The sequence below is a fragment of the Mustela nivalis genome (genome assembly GCF_964662115.1).
Source record: "Mustela nivalis genome assembly, chromosome: 11".
In the NCBI taxonomy this organism is placed as follows: Eukaryota; Metazoa; Chordata; class Mammalia; order Carnivora; family Mustelidae; genus Mustela; species Mustela nivalis.
Window position 1 is genome coordinate 33,043,609 of NC_139030.1, and position 19,953 is coordinate 33,063,561.

At 38.4% G+C, this 19,953-nt stretch overlaps 1 protein-coding gene across 1 annotated transcript in view; it reads left to right on the plus strand.

The window, feature by feature from the left end:
* Positions 1-19,691, plus strand: part of MBD5 (methyl-CpG binding domain protein 5) — a gene marked incomplete at its 5' end in the record, with an annotated part of 54,363 nt that extends 34,672 nt beyond the window's left edge. The window contains 3 exon segments of the mRNA XM_082688983.1: positions 7,436-7,509; positions 16,073-16,148; positions 19,093-19,691. Of these exon segments, the coding sequence (XP_082545109.1) occupies positions 7,436-7,509; positions 16,073-16,148; positions 19,093-19,164 (222 nt within the window). The 3' untranslated portion in view covers positions 19,165-19,691.
* Between the last annotated feature and the right edge of the window lie 262 nt (positions 19,692-19,953).

Sequence of the window (19,953 nt, forward strand, 5' to 3'; positions counted from 1 at the left end):
GAAGTTCAGCACATTGCATATAAATTGGCATATCTGATTGTAACTTATTATTAGCTGTTGATTTCAAGTAGGAGTTCTACTTGGAAGCATTTTCAAGCACTTTGTTCAGTGAGCCTGAAACTCCCTCTCCCAACAAGGTTTCTAAAAAATACCAACACAGACTTTCTTCCTTTACTTTCCTACCCCACCCCCACCCCCCACACATACAACGATATTAATGAGTAGAGATGTTTAACAGTCCATGGAAAGTTGGGCTATTCGCCCTTATAGACTACTGTCCCAATATTGAAGCTATGTGAAACACCAAAGAATATTATATGTCTGGTATTATACCGTTCTAAAAGTAGTATCTCCTTACTCTCTAACACATTCCTTCCTTTGGTTATCAGTTTGTAATGAAGGATGGTCTGAAAGATATTTATATTTTTTCTAAATAAATGATGCAAGTTTCTCTCTGAACCATGAATCCTTTATAGTTAAGGTTCAGTGGCCAAGAATAAGACCTCAGTGCTGTGTTCTAGTACATCATCGCAGCCAGAGAAATGCACTGCCAGTTCTTGGCAGAGTATTAGGGAATTCTTGGAAAGGGAAATGGCTTCCGCTGGCATTACACTGATCCACCATAAAATGCAAACATTTTTTTTAAGATTATTTACTTTAGAGAGAGAGCACGCACACAGGAAGGAGGGTCAGAGGAAGAGAGAGTCTCCACCAGACCCCCTGCTGAGTGCAGAGCCTGATGGGGAGCTCAATCCCAGGACACCTGAGCTGAAATCAAGAGTGGCCGCTTAACTGAATTAGGCACCCAGGCACCCCAACATGCAAACATTCTAAGCCATTGCAACTATGGAGGAAAATGGTTATCTTTATGTACTTGTTTCAGTAATTAGTTAAAAATAGGAAAAGTGCCCCTGTTTTCTAAAATATATTTTGTAATTATCATCTGCCCTCTCTGATCTTACATTAATTAGCCTAAGAGTATTGACACTCAAGTGATAATCAAAAAATAAAATTCCTTTAGTACATAATTTTTTAATCTTTTTGAACATTTCCCATTGGTCTTCATATTTCATTGCTCTTATATAAAATGTGTATTCTAACTTGAGCCAAATTTAGGAAAGGATTTATATCTAGGCTCGCACCACAATGTTTCTCTTCAGGGAAATGCTGGTTGTTGCTGGACAGATAGAGACCTCTGATTACCCAGAAAAGTTGTACATCTCAGTGCAACACCACGTGAATAAATGAAGATGTGTGTTTGTTTGTTTGTTTGTTTGTTAAGATTTTATTTATTTATTTGACAGACAGAGATCACAAGTAGGAAGAGAGGCAGGCAGACAGAGGGAGGAAGCAGGCTCACTGCCGAGCCCAGAGCCCGATGCAGGGCTCAATCCAGGACCCCGGAATCATGATCTGAGTGGAAGGCAGAGGCTTAACCCACTGAGCCACCCAGGCGCCCCTGAAGACATGTTTTTAAAAGGAGTGGGCAGGGTGCTCTCTCTTTAGAATAACACTTTGCCTTTTTTCATGCAGTTATATTTGGCAGGTAGAGATAAAAATATTTCTCCGAATAGTTAGTCATTCAAATGAGACAAAACTCATCATTTTTAAAACTCATAACCAAACTTATTTTGGGACAGTCCACTTTCTATATGTCAGGTGAGGGTCACACACACACACACACACACACACACACACACGTTTTGACAGTTGTGAAACATAACCAAAGACAGCTGACCATCGGATAGGGATGTATAACTGAAGTTTGAGCTCTCTTTTGATGTTTAAACATTCCACTTTGAAGAACATTCTTTCTGTGCTTGATTATCAGCATTAGCTGTTTGTATTCTTTGGTACTATAATTCTCTGTTGAAAGTGTGCTTTGTGTATTGCCCCTGCCTTATATATCTCCTTAACTGCTATTGGGAATGAATCCTTGTCTCTACACCTGATCACCAACCACAGTATCTGGGCTGCCTTGTGGCCGGTGGGATGGCTGGGGCGATCAATGCTCTGTAGCAACAGGATCGCCCTGAAAAGGGAGGAAGATATTGAGAAGTAATGTACATGATAAAAGCCAGGCTGATGAAGTCAGTGCCTGATGAAAATTTGGAAGATAGTAACAATGAAGAACTGGGTAAGACCAAAAATTTGAATATTAGCAAAACGACCAAACAGAGTAAAACAGATGGTGCAAGTAAGATGGTGCATGTCCCTGAAGTGAACTGTGGGATATTGTAACCTTTTCCCGCTGAACAAGGATAAAAGGAAAAGGAGGCTTATCTCCAGTTACAGACAACGGAGACCCACACGGAGTTCTTGAGCTGGTTGGTACAGTTTTCAAAAGGACAGTAGCAAATGGAGTTTGGTCTGGGTCAGGTACATGCTTCTGACACGAACGTTTAAACAGTGTTGCTTTAGAAATAGGAGCTTGCCCAAAACATTTAATTGCATGTATGGGTGGTGGATCAATATGAACTCTGTTGTACATTTAGAAGAGATTTACTCTAGTCCTATAGTCTACTTTCCTATTACTTAAAACCCTGCTTCCCAAATAAAGAGGAAAGGAAGCACAAACACACATACACACACATGCACACACACATAAAGCCTCAGATAATGCCACAGACAAATCATTAATGCGTATCTGGTAAGTTCATTTGAAAAAAAAATGGGATCCACTTTAGGAATTTTTCCATGAGTACTACTGATGGAAAATTAGGTTTATCCTTTACTGTCACAGGTAAATCAATATTTTAAAAATATTGCCATATTGCCCTTAAGTTAGCAGGACTTTTTCAGGTGGAAGATTTTTAAAAATATTTACTATTTAATTAATGTTAATTAATGTTTGACAATAATGAACCTAATAAATGTTTCATATTTGCTTATTGCTTCAGGGCTGTATTTCCCAAGCTTCAGCTAAAGTTACCTGCTCCCTGCCTCCCCCTCCACCCCCACCTCTCTGTAAAAAAAAGGAAAAATGCATGCAGTGTTCCTTTAAGGGCTCCTGGGTAATTCAGCCAGTTGAGGGTCCAACTCTTAATTTCAGCTCAGGTCATGATCTCAGGGTGGTGAAATTGAGCCCTGTGTCGGGATCCCCCCTGGGCATGAAGTCTGCTTAAGATTCTCTTTCTCCCTCTCCCTCTGCCCCTCCCCACAAAAATAAGCCCAAAAATAACATTTAATGTTCCCCTGTACTATTGCTTAGTTTAAAATTTTATTCAGATTCATTTACTTACTTACTTACTTACTTACTTAATCAACAAAGACTTTTTGGACATATTACGAACTAGGCATTGTTCGAGCCACTTTCAAATAACTTTTCAGTCTTACTCTAAGATATAACACATACGAAATTATAGGTATAGTTTTTTGTGTGTTTTTCTAATATAAACTGGTATGGCTATATAAATATTAAGAATGTTTAGAGGTGTGTCCTTGTTTCACATGCCACTGATGACCCTTTGGTAAAGGGTGTTTTGGTGTTTAGAAAGCGCTTCATTGTCTTTCTAGACTCTCTCAGTGACCTGTGAAGATGTGCACAACCATCCCAATTTTATAGCTAAGGGAGCTGAAGCTCGGCGAAGTAGCGTTCCTGAAGACACAGTGAGCAGTGACAGGCAGTTAAGCCAGGCCCCATCCCTGGTCTCCTAACTCTAAGCTTAGTACTCTTTGCACAGTACCATTTCCCCAACAACAGGAGCTGATGACATGAAAAAAGACGTAAAAAAGAAAAGGCGGCTCGAGTTAGCTGTCCTGCCAGCTGTCTGGCCTCTCTTATGAAACCTGGGATGTGACTTGCACTCTGTCCTTTGACCTTTGTGTGACAGCTTTGCCTCACAACCAAGTAACAGCCTTACTTGTCACAAAGAAATTCAATCTGTTATCAGGTTTAAAGCCTGCAGGAAACTTTTACATCATCTTTAATTAATGGACTCTCTTCAAAAGTGACCCAGGCTCTCGTAATACATACTCTCCCTCACTGTCAGAGGGTCGGCTTGGTTCTCTGAAAGTTTGTGTCTCCCTTTGTCATCGATTTAAGTTACTTCTAAGATAGACTACATGCTCCTGTGTTGACCCCAGATCAAACTTAATTAAATAATCAAATTTTGATATGTGCCTTGTGAACAAAATAAGCAACCAGAGATTCAGACTTTTTCAGAAAATTCTTAAACTTCCACTCTATAGGAGCATATGGGTACGTTTCCGGGTATGTTTCCAACCCTACTGAACAGGCCATAGGACTATTTGTGTTGAAGAATTGTGGTACCTAAAGAATGTGAATGAGTGAAAGAGGGTTTTAGAAGTCAAAAAAATATTCAATATGTATGTATATTTGTACATGAGATAATATGTGAACTATAAATACATATAAATTCTGGTAATTTTCTCTAATCCTTAAATGACATATGTGCAGAGAGTTATACCATGTTGGTCACTACTATTAGCATCATCATTATTAGAGCGAGCATTATTATGAGTAAAGGTACATTATAAAGTCCTCCCATGACTTCTCACCAAGATGAGTTAAGTAATTTATGGAAGTACTGGCTTATGAACGTACAGGAATATAAGGTTATAATTACAGATCAAAGTATTAAGTGTTTTAAATTACTTGCTCCTTCAGCGTAAGGTTTATAGAAATATTTGTGTGTTTATCCTTTTTAATGTTACACTGCTGTATTTGATTTCTCAGTACTTTCTTCAGTTATAAGTTAGCTAAGTAATTTATGGCGGAGTCTTCATTAAATCGTTAAATATGATTTCTGTTTGACTAGAAATTGAATTTATTTTGTTCTTCTCTGATACCATCTTAGGGGGCAGGAGTATCCTTAAAGAGTTTCTTGAATATTGCATAAGTGCATGAATAATTCCCTATAAAAGCATACGCTCTTCATATATTTCTCAATTCAGGAACGTACTAAAATTCTGAAACAAAATAAGCTAAACATTTATCTCTGGATATGTATGATCTTGTCATATCAGAAATAAACTGTGATGTGTATCTTATTTGTATTTAGTTTCAGGAAACACCATCATTGCTTTCTTTTTCAAGGTCATTGACTCCCTTATAAATAATATAGTTCATTATAGAGTACCTTATGGCCTTAGAGTCAATTTAAATGAAAAAAAAATCGCAGTAGAGAATTAGTTCAGAAAAATCACCAGAAAATTATCCAAGCATAAAAAAATTTTAAAGATGATTTTGGGCATGTATTATCTAAATTTCTGTAAATATCTAATTTGTTTTAAAATAATTTGACCTAATTTGTGTGTGTGTGTGTGTGTGTGTGTGTGTAAAATGATTATATACTTCAATGTATATTGTAGTTGGTGTGGTGGAGAGGTTGAGCACTTTGGAGTCAGACCTGAGTTTCAGTGCTGGCCATGTTACTTAAATTCACTGACTCCCTTCTGTAAAATAATAAAAATAATACTAGTTTGCACTATTACCATACTAAATGATAAAAGAGTGCTTTTTCCATAATAAATGCACAGGAAATTTTTTTTAAGAAATGTTTTTATTGCCCTTTATTCCTTACTTAATTAAAAATAAAAATTAAAGATTAAAAAAATAGTTTTACCTAACATAGTTTTTAAGAATTAAGACCAGTGAGGTAAGTCTTTATATTGGTCTTGCTTTGTTTCACTATGACTCTTTCTGTTGCTTGTATCAATCCCTTCTGAGACCTTTCACTACACTAGTTTGTATCTCCTATAAGTTTATGTTACAAGAGAGCTTCCTTCCTACTGCCAAGGATGGGGGTGGGAGAATCATTTAAATATAAGTGGAATTAGCCATAGATTACATAAATATAATGTGTGAAATATCTTTCATTTTCTCTTCATGTGAATGAATATAAGATGAAACCTCCTTTCTAACATGAAATGTGAGAATGTATCCGGGCACCAATTTTTTTTTTAAACAACACATGGATATATTCATCTTACTTAAGATTTTCCAGTTATTTCAGCAAGATGCTTTTCTTCATGGCTCCCATGAAGTGTTATTAGAACAAAATTGTCTCTTGTTCTAGCACACGAGAAATTAGGTGTCCCCAGTGAACTGCATATTAGATATTTGCATCCTTCAGGACAAAATACAAAAGTCATGAAAAGGAATATGTTTTCATTATTCTATTGTTTTTCTCATTGAATATTTAGAAATGCCTGTTTTCAAACTTGATAAAGGAAACACTTTGTTACTCACTACTGGGTACTCAATTTGAAGGGGTCAAAGAAAAATTTTTTATAAATGGTATTCATGAGTTACGGAGATTTCAAGAGAAAAGAATAATTTCTTTGCTTCTTAGTATTTATTTTCTTTACCATGAGGGATTTGGGCAACCTCTCAAATTTATATATGAAAGTAGCATAGGGTTGGGGAAAAAACTGGGTTAAGCAATGGCTGGGAGACTTGCCTTGAAGCTGTGTTTACACAGCAAGCAACACTGTTTTTACTTAAATTGTTTTCTTTTTTTTTTAAAGATCAATAAAAATAGCAATTTATTTATTTTTTTTTTTTTTAAGCAATGTTCTTCTAAAGGTGTTTTACTCACAAGTCACGTTCAAGTTTTCCTATTTATTAATTGTTTATCTTGGAGGGGTGGCTTCAAGAACCATGATAGAGATTACTGGGGGAAAGTGGCAAAGGCTGCACCTCCCCACCCCTACAAGTCCCCCATCACCATTTGGTGGCCACAGGGTGATGAAGCCTCAAGATTCTTGGCAGTGTTAAAGCGAGAAGGGAATGGACGCACCCTTAAGTTGTAGCCACACCCTCTTCCCTTGACTGGAAGGACTATGGTAGCCTACTTCCCATTCATTTTGTGGCCTGTGCAGAGCCTAATACTACTAGGTAATACTAGTGACTCTCTGCTTAGCTGTGTTCAACCTGATTTGCTGCATTTTGATTATCCCAGCAATTCTGGCTGGAAGGTAGGTATTACTGCCCTCATTTTAAAGAGGAGGAAACTGAAGCCCAGAACATTTGAGGGTTTCATTCATGCTAGGAAGTGAGCAGGTCAGATTCAAACTTCCACCTACTGGCTCCAAAGCCCATCTCCTTCACTAACCACTGCTCTTGTCCTCCCCTGACAGAGTACAAATTTGCAGTTACTGAGTATCAGGCAGTAGAGAAAGCAAAGCAGGGATCTCTGATTTATGATTTTGTGAATTGAAGGTTATTTAAAGTCCAGATTTTGTTCTTAAAATGTTATTTTCAAAATGCTGACAGTAGAAAAGTCAGACTATCTTTCATTTCCATTGATGTTACAGCCTGGAGTCACACAGTCAACCTCTGCCTGAGCCAGGACAGGACATTTGACAGGGCAGTGAAAGTTAAGCCTCCCTTCCCCTAGCAGGAAAGTAAAAATGCTGTTAACAATTGCAGGTCTGGGTAATATGGTTTGGTCTTCATGCCTTCACTCAGGTGGAGCCCGAGAAGTTGAAGACACTAACAGAAGGTTTAGAAGCCTACAGCCGAGCCCGGAAAAGGAACAGAAAGTAAGCACCGAATTCTTTTCCCACCATTTTGTTTCTCGTGGATATAATTTCCTGGTGTTTGTTCAAAGAAAATCTCACTAATTTATTCATCTTAGGGCTTGCCAAGGACATTTTAGTAGTTATCACCCAAGAAGATCATTATAGTTAGGTCAAATTAGCTATCACAGAAAATATTTTCTTTTCTTAACAATTTGTACTGTGTGTGGGATTTCCCACTTCATGAGCTCTTTCCTCTCTCCCTCCACCTCCATCCCTCTCATTTCCTGGGAAAGAAATACTCTCATAGCAATTAAATAGTTTCTAAAAGTGTAGCAAGGAGCACCTGGCTGGCTCAGTCAGAAGAACATGGGACTCTTGATTTTAGAGTCATGAGTTCAAGCCCCCTGTTAGGTAGAGAGATTACTAAAATAAATAAATAAAACTTAAAAACAAAGAAATAAAAGAGAAAAATAAAAATGTCATTAAAGTCTATCCCTTTGGGAGTAGGAATGGGAGTTACCCCCAACTGTACACAGGTAAATAATTTTGGCAGATTTACTATTAGTCAAAGTGATGGTAAGTAATTCTTTTTTCTTAAGGCAGGAATAACAGGTTTTCTTTGGAATTATAAAAAGAAGTTGTACTTTGAGACACTATTATTCCAGTATTTCTAGATCTTTATATTTTGGGCAATATTGTATGGACAGGTAGATAATGTTTGAAATGCAGTTTCCACTGTAATACAATGTAGTTTTGCATATCATAATTATTATTTCATTCTAAGTTAGAGAACTACAAATGTGCTTTTGTATATGCACATGGAAAGTTTTTCAAAAATATGTATAATTTACATGCCTGTTAGTTACTAAAATGTTCATATTCTCAAACACCCAAGAATTATGAGAATGATTAGTAGTGTATTAGTAGTGTATCTTGCATATATAGTATCAGTGGTATCTATTAGAGAACACTCTTTCTTAGTGGGCCAGAGGTGATCTTTCAGAGCTCAACAACTCTTGGGGAGACTCTTTAGCTCAATAAACTGCCTCACAAAAAGATGCCAACCACAAGAGGTAAACTCCTGTGCCCCTATGCTGGGGACTTCTTTTGAAGGTAGCAAGTTGGCACTGATTGTGGCGATGGCCTAGGGAACTGCTGGATTCTCTACAGAAAAGATAAAGAATATGGTGAGGCCGGCCCCCTCTACTCTGACTATTCAGAGCTTTGTGGTAGGATAAGGCCCACAAAATTAATGCAAGTTCTGGATGAAAGGAGGGAAATTGCAAATTACCTACATCACGAATTTGCAGTGGGCCACTTGCTATGGAATATTCAACAGTACTTGTTTATTTGACATAAAAGATCCCAAAAATCTTTCCTCCAGTGAGATATGCCACTTAGCTGAATCATGTGCAAAATATCCAAAGTAACTAATAACACAGAAATGAATTAACACTTCCAAATATTTTAAATATACTGCCTTGAAATGAGCTGTATTCCGCCCCCCACAAATTTGGTATTAATCAATTTCTGAAAGGTAGTAAGTAATAAATAGCAATTTGAAATTATTTTTCTTCTGAGCTAGTTTACTAGTTATGGTGAATTTACATGGGTCCTAAGTGGCGTTATCTAAAGGAACTATCATGGGGCGCCTAGGTGGCTCAGTGGGTTAAGGCCTCTGCCTTCGGCTCAGGTCATGATCCCAGGGTCCTGGGATCGAGCCCCACATTGTGCTCTCTGCTTAGCAGGGAGCCTGCTTCCTCCTCTCTCTCTCTGCCTGCCTCTCTGCCTACTTGTGATCTCTGTCTGTCAAATAAATAAATAAAATCTTAAAAATAAATAAATAAATAAAGGAACTATCATGAAACCATAAACTCAGAATGCAGGTTGGAGATGTAAAAGAAGGAACTTTTAGTAAAAACAGGCTTATTTTCCATGCTATTGCCTATGCAGACTGACTTGCCTTACAGATGCCCAATAGAATACTTTACATTTTGCATATGCTATTTAAAATCCATTATTTTATCCTCCCAATCACAAAATGAGCTAGAATTACTAAGCCCATGTATGAATGAGGACACCCAGACCCAAAGAGCTTAAATAATTAACTGAAAGTCACGTGAGTGATAAATGATCCATTGAACCCATTCATTCATTCATTCATTCATTTATTCATTTAATCATTTAGTTATTCCCCAGTTTAAGGAGGCTAATTGAGCAAAAATCTGTGCTGAGTCCCTGGAGCTCACTGTTGAGCCAAGGAGACAGATCTAGAAACAATTAAAATGTTAAAATTGCAATGACAGCAATATGTATAGTATACTTGGGCATCATAGAGAAGTGGCATTAAAGTTGGGTACAGGAATACTTTCTAGAGGAGATATCTGAGCTAAGCCATACACACAGGATAGGTATTAGCCAGAGACGAAAGAAACAAGGACCAAGACGGCATGGGGTAGGAGAGCGTTTGGATGAGATCAGCAGTGCGATTTGGGGCACTATAAAGCTTCAGACGGGAAATTGTAAGAGGTGCAGCCAAGGTGTAAGCAGCAATCAGGTCATGAAGAGCTTAGTGAGGGCCCAGATGCTCCTTTATCTTCCTGGAAGTGTCTGAGGGGACAGGTGGTTAGATTTTCACTTTAGATATGTCTGTCTGGAGGATAAATTTTAGGGGAGCTGTATTGGAGGCAGGGACATTGTTTAGGAGGCCATGGCAGAAGTCAAGGGAGGATGAGGACTCAAACCAGAATGGGAGCGATGAGAATGGAGAAGGAGGAATGTACTGTAGAAATATTTAGAAGGTAAAATTCACAGAACGTCATGGTGATTGATTGGAATATGGAGGGTAAACAATCAAAGAAACTTTCAGGGTTTTACCAAGGTGACTTGGTGTGTGGTAAAGCCACTGATTGAAGTGGAGAATATGGCATGGGAGTAACTGTTAAGTCACATGGGGTGCCTATGGACTGTCTCTGACACTGGGAAGAAGCAGTATTTGACGGCTGTGATCACACAGAGATCCTTTGGCCCATTTGAACGGTGGGCCAGGGATTGAACCGCTTAGGCATTTGAACATTTGCTAGACATAATGAAGACGATGAGAAAAATCAAAAAGGAGGAAGAGAATGGGGGCAAGGGTGGGGGGCAGTAGAATAGGACGTTCGAAACCAAAGACCAAAAGCTTCTAGAATGATAAAATGATAAACAGCAGTCCCCTAAGACAAGAACTGAGACATCTCCATTGGACCGGGAGATTTAAAGGCTATTGGCAACCTTAGTGAAAACAGTTTCCAATGAAGTGGAAGGTGTAAAAACATGGTTGAAGAGCAAATAAATATGGAATAAAGAGAGCTGACATAAATTAGTTGGCTTCTTCCTATCCTTAATATGAAAGTTCCTGAAAAAATAACATGAAAATGACAAAGATTTGACTGCTTTTGTAGACAGAAGAAAAGGAGGGAAGAAGCAACTGAAGAAGAAAGGCAGAATTTGGAAAATTCTGTTTCAAAGTTCAAATCCTGTTTCCACCACTTTAGAGCTGGGTGCCATTGTGCATGTTGCTTAACCTCTCTGAGCCTAAATTCTTCATTCCTAAAATGGGTATGTTAATATCTACCTCTTGCATTGTTATAATATAGATAATTTAAAAAGAGCCTCAACACAGGGGCACCTGGGTGGCTCAGTGGGTTAAAGCCCCTGCCTTCGGCTCAAATCATGATCCCAGGACCCTGGGATCGAGCCCTGCATCAGGCTCTCTGCAGAGAGAGCTCTTTCTGCCTGCTTCTCTGCCTGCTTGTGATCTCTGTCTGTCAAATAAATAAATAAAATCTTAAAAAAAAAAAAAAAAAAACCTCAGCACAGTATGTGGCACATGGTAAGTAGTTAGTAAACAGCTATTTTTATTATAAAGATACAGGTGAAGAAAACACAATTATGAGATATTTTTGCCAGTTGAAACATTCTACCACCCTATTTAGATGCTTAGAATTTTATGTAGTCATTTTAATTTTCAATATTCTGCAATCAAACTGCACAATAAATATTTTTAAACTGATACACCTATTACAACCTAATCACAAAAGAAATACTTACATATATGTATTGAGGTTGTTATTTGGGGTCATTTTATACTTAAAAGAGAAAATAACTTCATTAAAGAAAAAATTCCGTAGCTTTTAGATTTGTTATGATTTTCACTGAAATGAGGATCAAATCTTCTGTCTATACATACATATAAACTTAAAAATTGATAATCTGATTTTTGTTAAGCTGGAAAGTGATAAAGTGATAAAATAAATCTTACTTTTAATTTAAAACCAAGAAATTATACTTAGCATGTAAAATTTTCTTTTTTAAAAATATTTATTTATTTATTAGAGAGAGAGAGAGAGGAAGAGCACACATCTGCGAGCACATGGAGGGGAGAGGCAGAAGGAGAGGGAGAAAATCCCAAGCAGACTTCCTGCTGAGCGTGGAGCCCAAAGTGTGGCTTGGTCCTACAACCCTGACATCATGACCTTAGCCAAGACCAAGAGTTGGACGCTTAACCAACTGAGCCACCCAGTTCCCCCAGCATGTTAAATTTCCTTCAATCTTCATACTTTCTCTATGGATTAGTTTCAGAATCTAAGATTCTTGACATTTATGTGTCACGCAAATTTGTTCTGTTCTACATGAAGTGAGTTGCTTCGATTCTAAACTGACAGTGTAGAGCAACACGCAATTTCTCCTTTCTTTCATTTCCTGTACCATTCACAGATGTGTACCTGCCTTTTTTCTCAATTAGTGAAGGTAAGGATAATGTGTGACAATATAGATGGTGAAGAATAGAAGTGGCAATTATCTCCATTAATAACTAGAAATGTGATTATATGAACATCTATTGCTTAATCAAGTAGGTTTTAGAGTGTCCATTAGTAAAAATGTTTATTATTAAATGTCAGCAGGGAATCGAAAATAGTGGAAGAGACTCCACAGGGAGGCCCTTGGTACTGCAAGACTGAATTTTGACTAATTATTCATTTCATGAACTCATGGAAATTTTTCTTCCTTTTTTGAGTTCATTCTTCCCTTACCTGACTAGTTAGTGTAAAAATTAGTCTGCAGCTTTAACACCTGGGAGCATCTCCTTTTACCTCTTGAATATCCTGATGCATTCAAGTAATTTCATGCCCCACCTCTCTGTATCTACTCTCTCTTCCACAAGTAGCCCTTTCTCCCTCTATTTACTACTTGAGTTTGTTAAAGGAAAAACACTATTAATTTAGCTTAAATTAATATAAGCTGTTTACAAACAGTTTAAACACCTTGTTGAAGAATGAGATCACAAAGTCCTAAATTCTGTCTTTTTATTCAGCAAATAATATTGAATTATTTTTATACTTTAATGGTGATATTATTGCAATTTTTCATAGGGAAAATGTTTTCATGGCTCCTTGAATTTATTATTTTTAAAAAATTATTTGTAGTTAAATATCCATCTTCTTCATTATCAAATTAGAATTGGTTTTACCAGTTCTCCTAAAAGGTCATGAAGTATTGCATATAAACAGTTGTCATAATGCCTGCCTCATAGGCTTGCTGTTAGGCTTGAGATAATGTTTATGAAGATTTAACACAATTCTTGGCACATTGACTATTTTCAATAAATAGTAGCTATTTTTGCTATTAAGATAAAAGTGAGGGGTGCCTGGGTGGCTCAGTAGGTTAAAGCCTCTGCCTTCGGCTCAGGTTATGATCCCAGGGTCCTGGGATCGAGCCCCACATTGGGCTCTCTGCTCGGCAGGGAGCCTGCTTCCTCCTCTCTCTCTGTCTGCCTCTCTGCCTGCTTGTGATCTCTGTCTATCAAATAAATAAAATCTTAAAAAAAAAAAAGATAAGGGACGCCTGGGTGGCTCAGTTGGTTAAGCAGCTGCCTTCGGCTCAGGTCATGATCCCAGCGTCCTGGGATCGAGTCCCACATCGGGCTCCTTGCTCAGCAGGGAGCCTGCTTCTCCCTCTGCCTCTGCCTGTGCTCTCTCCCCCTCTCTCTCTGATAAATAAATAAAATCTTTAAAAAAAAAAAAAAAAGATAAAAGTGAGAAAACCAAAATTCTTTAATCGTTTTTCATTAAAATGTTTTACTTTCATTTTAGACATTGAGTACTTTAAGTAGTTTATTATGTCCTTAAGATATTATAATAAATATTCATAACATAAATATCTTTTGAAATATATATTCATACTTTTAAACACAAAAGAAATAGTTAAGTTAAATCTATTTAACATATTACTCAAGGTTTAATATTGTTAGGCAACTAGGCAACATGTGATACTGTCACGGCCTTTGCCAAACAGCCCATAAATGGGGCCCCAACCCAACCCCAACCAAGCTGACAGGACCGGCAGAGTCCTGGGATCAGACTGCACCCCTCAGTAATTCAGAATCAGGCATAGCAAAATTTTCACTGGGAAAGCAACTCAGACTGACTGCACCAGATGCTCATGGTCCCTTAAAACTGGAATGGGTAGGTAAATAAAAGAGTGTACAAATAGATTATAATATCAATTTGGACAGTGCTCAGTACTTGGACAGTGATAAGGGAGAAAGAGCCAAGTTGCAGAATAGTATGTATACCATAACATACCTGATAGACATCTTTGTGTGTATATTAAAAAAACACACACATAAAAGACAATACCAGGTACTATTCATGGACATATAAAATATAAAAACAGAGTCACCTAGGTGTCTCAGTCAGTTAAGCGTCTGCCTTTGGCTCAGGTCATGATCTCAGGGTCCAGGGACCAAGCCCTGAATCAGGCTCCCTGCTCAGTGGGGAATCTGCTTCTCCCTCTCACCTTGCCCCTCTGCTTGTGTTCTCCCTCAATCTCAAATAAATAAATAAAATAAAAAATATAAAAACTTACTAGAAAAATACATAACACAGTAGTCTTTGGGGAAGAGGGGAGGAGAGAATGGGACTAGGAATTGATGACAAATGGGAATTTCAGCCTTTTTTTTTTTTTGTAAAAAAGACTTAAAGGAAGTAGGTAATGTATTATCAGTTTATTCTTGGAAGTAGGTTTGTTAGGGGTTAATTTATTCTATGCACTTTTCTGCATTGTTTATATCTCTAAAAATAAGTGGGAAGAATGTAAAAGCTAGAAGCTGGCTTACAGGCCAGCGAAAGGTGAGAGGAAGGAGTTGGTGCTGTATTTCCACATAATTTAGTTAAAAGCTTTCCATTAACCTTTTTTTTTTTTTCAGTTAAAATGACTTAAATTCATATATGTTTCCCAAAATATCGAGACATCGTGTTCGCTTTGGACAAAATTTTTTAGTAAATATGTGGAGCATGCATGATGTTCCTGGCATTATACTCCTGGGGTGTACACAGAAACGAAGTGTGTGAATTGTCCAGTCCAGAGTACGAGGGTAAAACCTGGAGGGGGCTAGGGTAAACCAAAAGGCCTCTCATCTAAAGGCATTCCACTAAAGTTCAAATAGGTTTTTAAACATGATGTGAGCCAAACTAAATGGGAATATGAGCCAAATTCCTCCACGACTGCAAATTTCCAGTCTCCGTGTAGATGCTAAGGTGAGACTTAACTCTTGGAGAACCATGCTGACAGCCTGTTCTGAAAAGGTTTATCTCTGCACCTTTTCTAGTAATTGCCGTGACAAGGGGAATGAAATGAATCACCTTAGTACTCAGAATAATTGGGTCATTATTTATACACATAAAAAAGGAAAAAATAAGTTACTGTAGACGAAGGGTGCAAAACTACAGAAGGAGTAAGATAATATGGATTTGCCTGATTTTAAGTAGTTAGTTCAACAACTTCCTATGGTTTCAATAGTGGCCGATGTACTGTTTTTTATTATTCGGACCACACGTGCATAATGCTGAGTAGCGAAAAAAATTCAGACGAGTGATAGATTCTCTGAAAGAGTCATTCTTTATCTGTTCAAATACTTAAGTTATTTTAGTTTGGGGGAAAATGCGGTGGGCCCAGGCATGGAGGGAGCCTTGGGCATGACGAGCAAAGCTGTTGGCCACCCAGAACATGCAACGTGCGTACTCGGGCACACCGGATTCAGCCTTCACTTGCTCAACTCTGGAAGCCAGGACGCGCCAGAGAGGGCAGAGGGCGCTCCCTAGTGGCCAGAGTCTGCAGTTCAGCCCCTCCACCCTTGGCGCGGCAGCCAGGCCCGGCTGCCTGAAAGACAAGCCAGAACAAGAGGCAATGCAGTCCTGGAGGTCCTGGAGTCCAAGAGGCTGGAGTCCTGGAGGACAAGCTGCATCTGTGGGGACGAAGACCCATGGCCCAGTTTTCTTGCAAAAACATCAGATGGGGGAAGAAGCATGTGGTGGGGAAAGAATCCATTGTCCCCTCTCATGTGTTCCATTCTTTTTGTTGTTTAGTGACTTTATTATTAGTATTCAGTGGTGAGAATCCTGGAGCGTTTGTCATCTTTTTCAAATGTAAATATAAATTGACTTTCTCTGGTGGAATTGGTACTTCTGTTTTCTGAGTAGGGGATTAAATTGAGAGTGGTGTGTTATTTATTAATCTGGTGTGTTATTTTCATTAATTCCAGAAGTGGAAAGCTAAATAACCATTTAGAAGCTGCTATTCATGAGGCCATGAGTGAACTGGACAAAATATCTGGGACCGTAAGTTAATTTATTTTTCCATTATACTGTGTTTCTTTGAAAATAAATTGTGTTGCACTTTTTTGGTAAAGTCTCTTAAATATTGACAAGCAAGTCACGTAGCAATACTAAATTACTAAGCTCAAAAAAAGACTGATGTCAGAGAAGATTTAAAGTAATTTAAGACAAAAATAACCTACTAGTATTAACTATGTCTTTTTTCTGAGATAACTTTTGCTTTTCACACAAAACATACTTCCCAAATGTGAGCAGCAAAATATTTGAGTTTAAACCACAGGTTTCTGCATTTGACTCAGTAACAGTGGCCACTAATGCTGCCTAAATAGTCAATAATGCAAATTTTGCTTTTTCCATAAAACAAAAAAAAGGGAAATTGGACAATAGGGTCAAGATCAAGCGTAGACAGAACTCTCATTTCCTTTCCACTGTTACCTAAGAAGGGAAATATTTGACACAAAATCCCATTGTTAAATTATTGAACACTGTAACCTCTGGTTTTTGAGAGGTTGCACCTATTCCTTCACATTTTTACTGAACTGTTCATTCAGTAGTATTGAATGTGAGAAGTTTAATCATTGTCCTCTAATTCATGTATTGGCTCATGTAAACACTCAAAGTATAATTTTGGTAATTTCTTTAAAAAATGTAAATTATCTAAGGCTATTCAGCAATGAAAGCTGATTTCCTTTTTTCTATTCAACACTTTGTGTTAACAAGTTTATCTGGATCCTAACAACCCCTTCAGTGGCTACTGATTGACAGATACAGGTTATAGATTCACAGAATGTTGGTGTTGGCATGGGCTGTAGAGATTTTGTGATCCAACCCATCCTTTTCCCGATGGATGAATTAAGACCCTAAGATAGTAAATGTCCTGATAGAATTTAGGAAAGTTCCAAAGCAGGAATTATACATTTAAACGCCTTCTAAGACCAGGCAAATACTGTGAGTAAATAAAGTGGGTCAGGTGTGAGAAAAACAGCAACTCAAGGGGACTGAGAAGTGCCAACCAAGAGGTCAGGGTAGGCTGTCGTAGAGGTACAACACTTAAAGGCATTGCTCACTTCAGTCTGGTGCTGGCTGGGGAAGGGCTTGCTGCACACAGTCATTCAGAGACTCGGGTTCTTCTTTCTCCATCTAGTGTCCACCACTCCCTAGAGCCTCAGAGTGCTCCTTCATGCCACTTCCATCCATCCAGCAGGTGGGAGAAGAGTATAAGCAAAGGGCTGCACTCCTGCTGATTTTCCTCTGGTCTGACCCCATCACGCGGCTTTCTTAACTCAAATGGACTAGGAAATGTAATATACGGTGCCTGTTCAGGAAGAAGAGAAAATGGGTTTGGTGAGCACCTTGCTGGTCTTTGCTGTGGGACGTTTTGGCCTTTGTGGCCAGTAGGCAGTCAGGACTGGTGGGAATTGTAGCAACCTGGAGTCCATGCTCTCTCCAGAAGGAGCTCCTTCTTCCACACTCCAGCAGATCTCAACTGTATGAGAAATTACGCCAGAGTTGCAAGCTCTTCCAATTTTTCGTAAGACGCTAAAAGTCTGGAAGTAAAATCCCCCCCCCTCTTTTTTACCATTGGCAATGATTTTTTTAAAACATTAAAGCATCATGCAGCTAAACAAAATATCTTTACAGGACATATTTGGTCCACAGATTACCAAGACTTGTTTGCAGTCTTAAATAAAGTCTTCTTTCCTCAATTTTAACAAGTTTTCTATTATGGCTCTTCACCAGAAACTAGTGGTTTTAAGAGATGTATATGGATAGGTTAGGAGGAAGAGACAGTTTGAGAAACTTATAAACATTAGTTTTCAAAATTTATTTCAAAGCTTTTTGCATTTGACTTGCATTGGCCTTTGTTGTTACCTAAACATTATTTTTTTAAATGTACAATTAAGCCAACTTGCAGTGGACCTTGAGAACTGATTGGGTACGTCTCCTAACTATGAGTTCTGTGACATTATGATGGTAGCTTTGAAATTGGCTGTGGTGGAAGTTTTTGCACCATGGAAATTGGCAAATGCTACAATAGGCTTGTGTCCTTAAACAGAAAGCAGGTTGTTAAGCATTAGCTATACCACTGCCTCGGGACTAGCCTGCATTTCCTGGGTCTTGACCTTGCCCTCTCCTGTCTCCTACATACATACATTGTATGTAGCCACATCCAATGTAGGGCACCAGATCACTTCCCTCGCACCTGTCCTCTGCCCCTCAGAGCCATACCTGCTCTCTGATACCTGGCAATCACGCCCTGCTGTGTTCCTACTGTAGTGAGTAGGGCCATGTATCGGGTCGACCTGATACGGCCCTACTCACTACAGTTTCTGTATTAGCATATAAAGATGACTTGTACTACTCGCTCCTCCGAGGCTATACAAGCTCAGATCTGTCAACAGATGGTAGTGGTATTCTCTTTTTCACTCCAAGTCTTCTCATGAATAAACTTCCTTGGGCTGAGCTACACACGTGTTCTTACCGCCTTTGACCCTTCTTAGTGGTTGTAAAATAAGTCAGGTGACGAAGGAAAGAAGAAAACATGTTTGGTATGTATTTTTCCACTTTTCTAGACTTTACTGAAATTGGTGATCTAGGGATCGCTAACAGGAAAGGCTTTATTTCGGTCTTAAATGGGCAACAGGGGTAGCAACAGCACACTGCATTTCCCACACTTGATTTTCTCTGGTTCCTCCTTGGAGTCCCACTGTTTATCGGGTTCCCACAGTGTTGTTCTGAAGATCAGCTCCTAGGATTCCTCCTTCTCTGTAGTGACTGGGGACACACTGAGATCTGGGATCTTGATAGAAAATGTAAATGCCTCATGATATCAGTGATTGAAAAGGAAAGGTGGACTCTCTTTCCTCCCCCATTTCTTTGTCAGAAATCATATGGTGTTTGTACTTTCAACCTCTGTTGTTGTTTTTTTCCACCTCTTTATTTCCAGGTTCACCAAATCCCACAGGGAGACAGACAAATGAGACCCCCCAAACCCAAGAGGAGGAAGATCTCCAGATAACAGGGACTACTCCACCAATGCGCAGTGTTGAGTAAAGGAACGTGCACAGATAAATCTATCTATAGATAGGTATTGATATGGCCACTGTTATATCAGTATTTATACCACAGCAGATTGCTACCACCACCACAGGGTGCTAAAAGAAGCAGTGACACAGTATTTTTTTGAACAGGAAGGATAATGAAGGCTGGAAAACCAATCAAAATCCCTGACTGATGAGAGTGAGAAACGGTCAAGAGATTACTGAGAAACTTTTTCTATAATACTAAAATTGTGATTATAAGAAATGTCCAAATGTTTCCGAAGACTTTTCAGTGTTGTATATAGAAAATACAGAATTTCACGGTGATATCAGAAGTGTAAATATTGTACAATATTGTCATGTACAAGCGTACCTAATGCACACTCTATCTTTTATTGTACAAAGAAATAGTGTACAAAATTCTTTGGTTTCTATGGAGTACACCTACCAGAGACTACCAGTGTAAAGTGATAAATAAAAATACAACCTAAATGCTTTTCTATGATAATGTAACAGATGCTGTTTTTGTATTTAACAGCAAAGAAAAGGCATGATGATGTATTAGCTGAATGATGACATACACACTGCACACCACCGAGTGTCCATTTATATTGTCTGTTTGGAATGAACCTTGCCTGGCAGCACTGGACTCAATTTCGGGTGCCTAGGAAATCAAAACCTTGCCGATTTCTAAAGGGATGAGGGCTCACAGGTCTAAATTAAGAATTCAGAAACTGCAACCATTTGTTGCATATTTTTTTTACCTA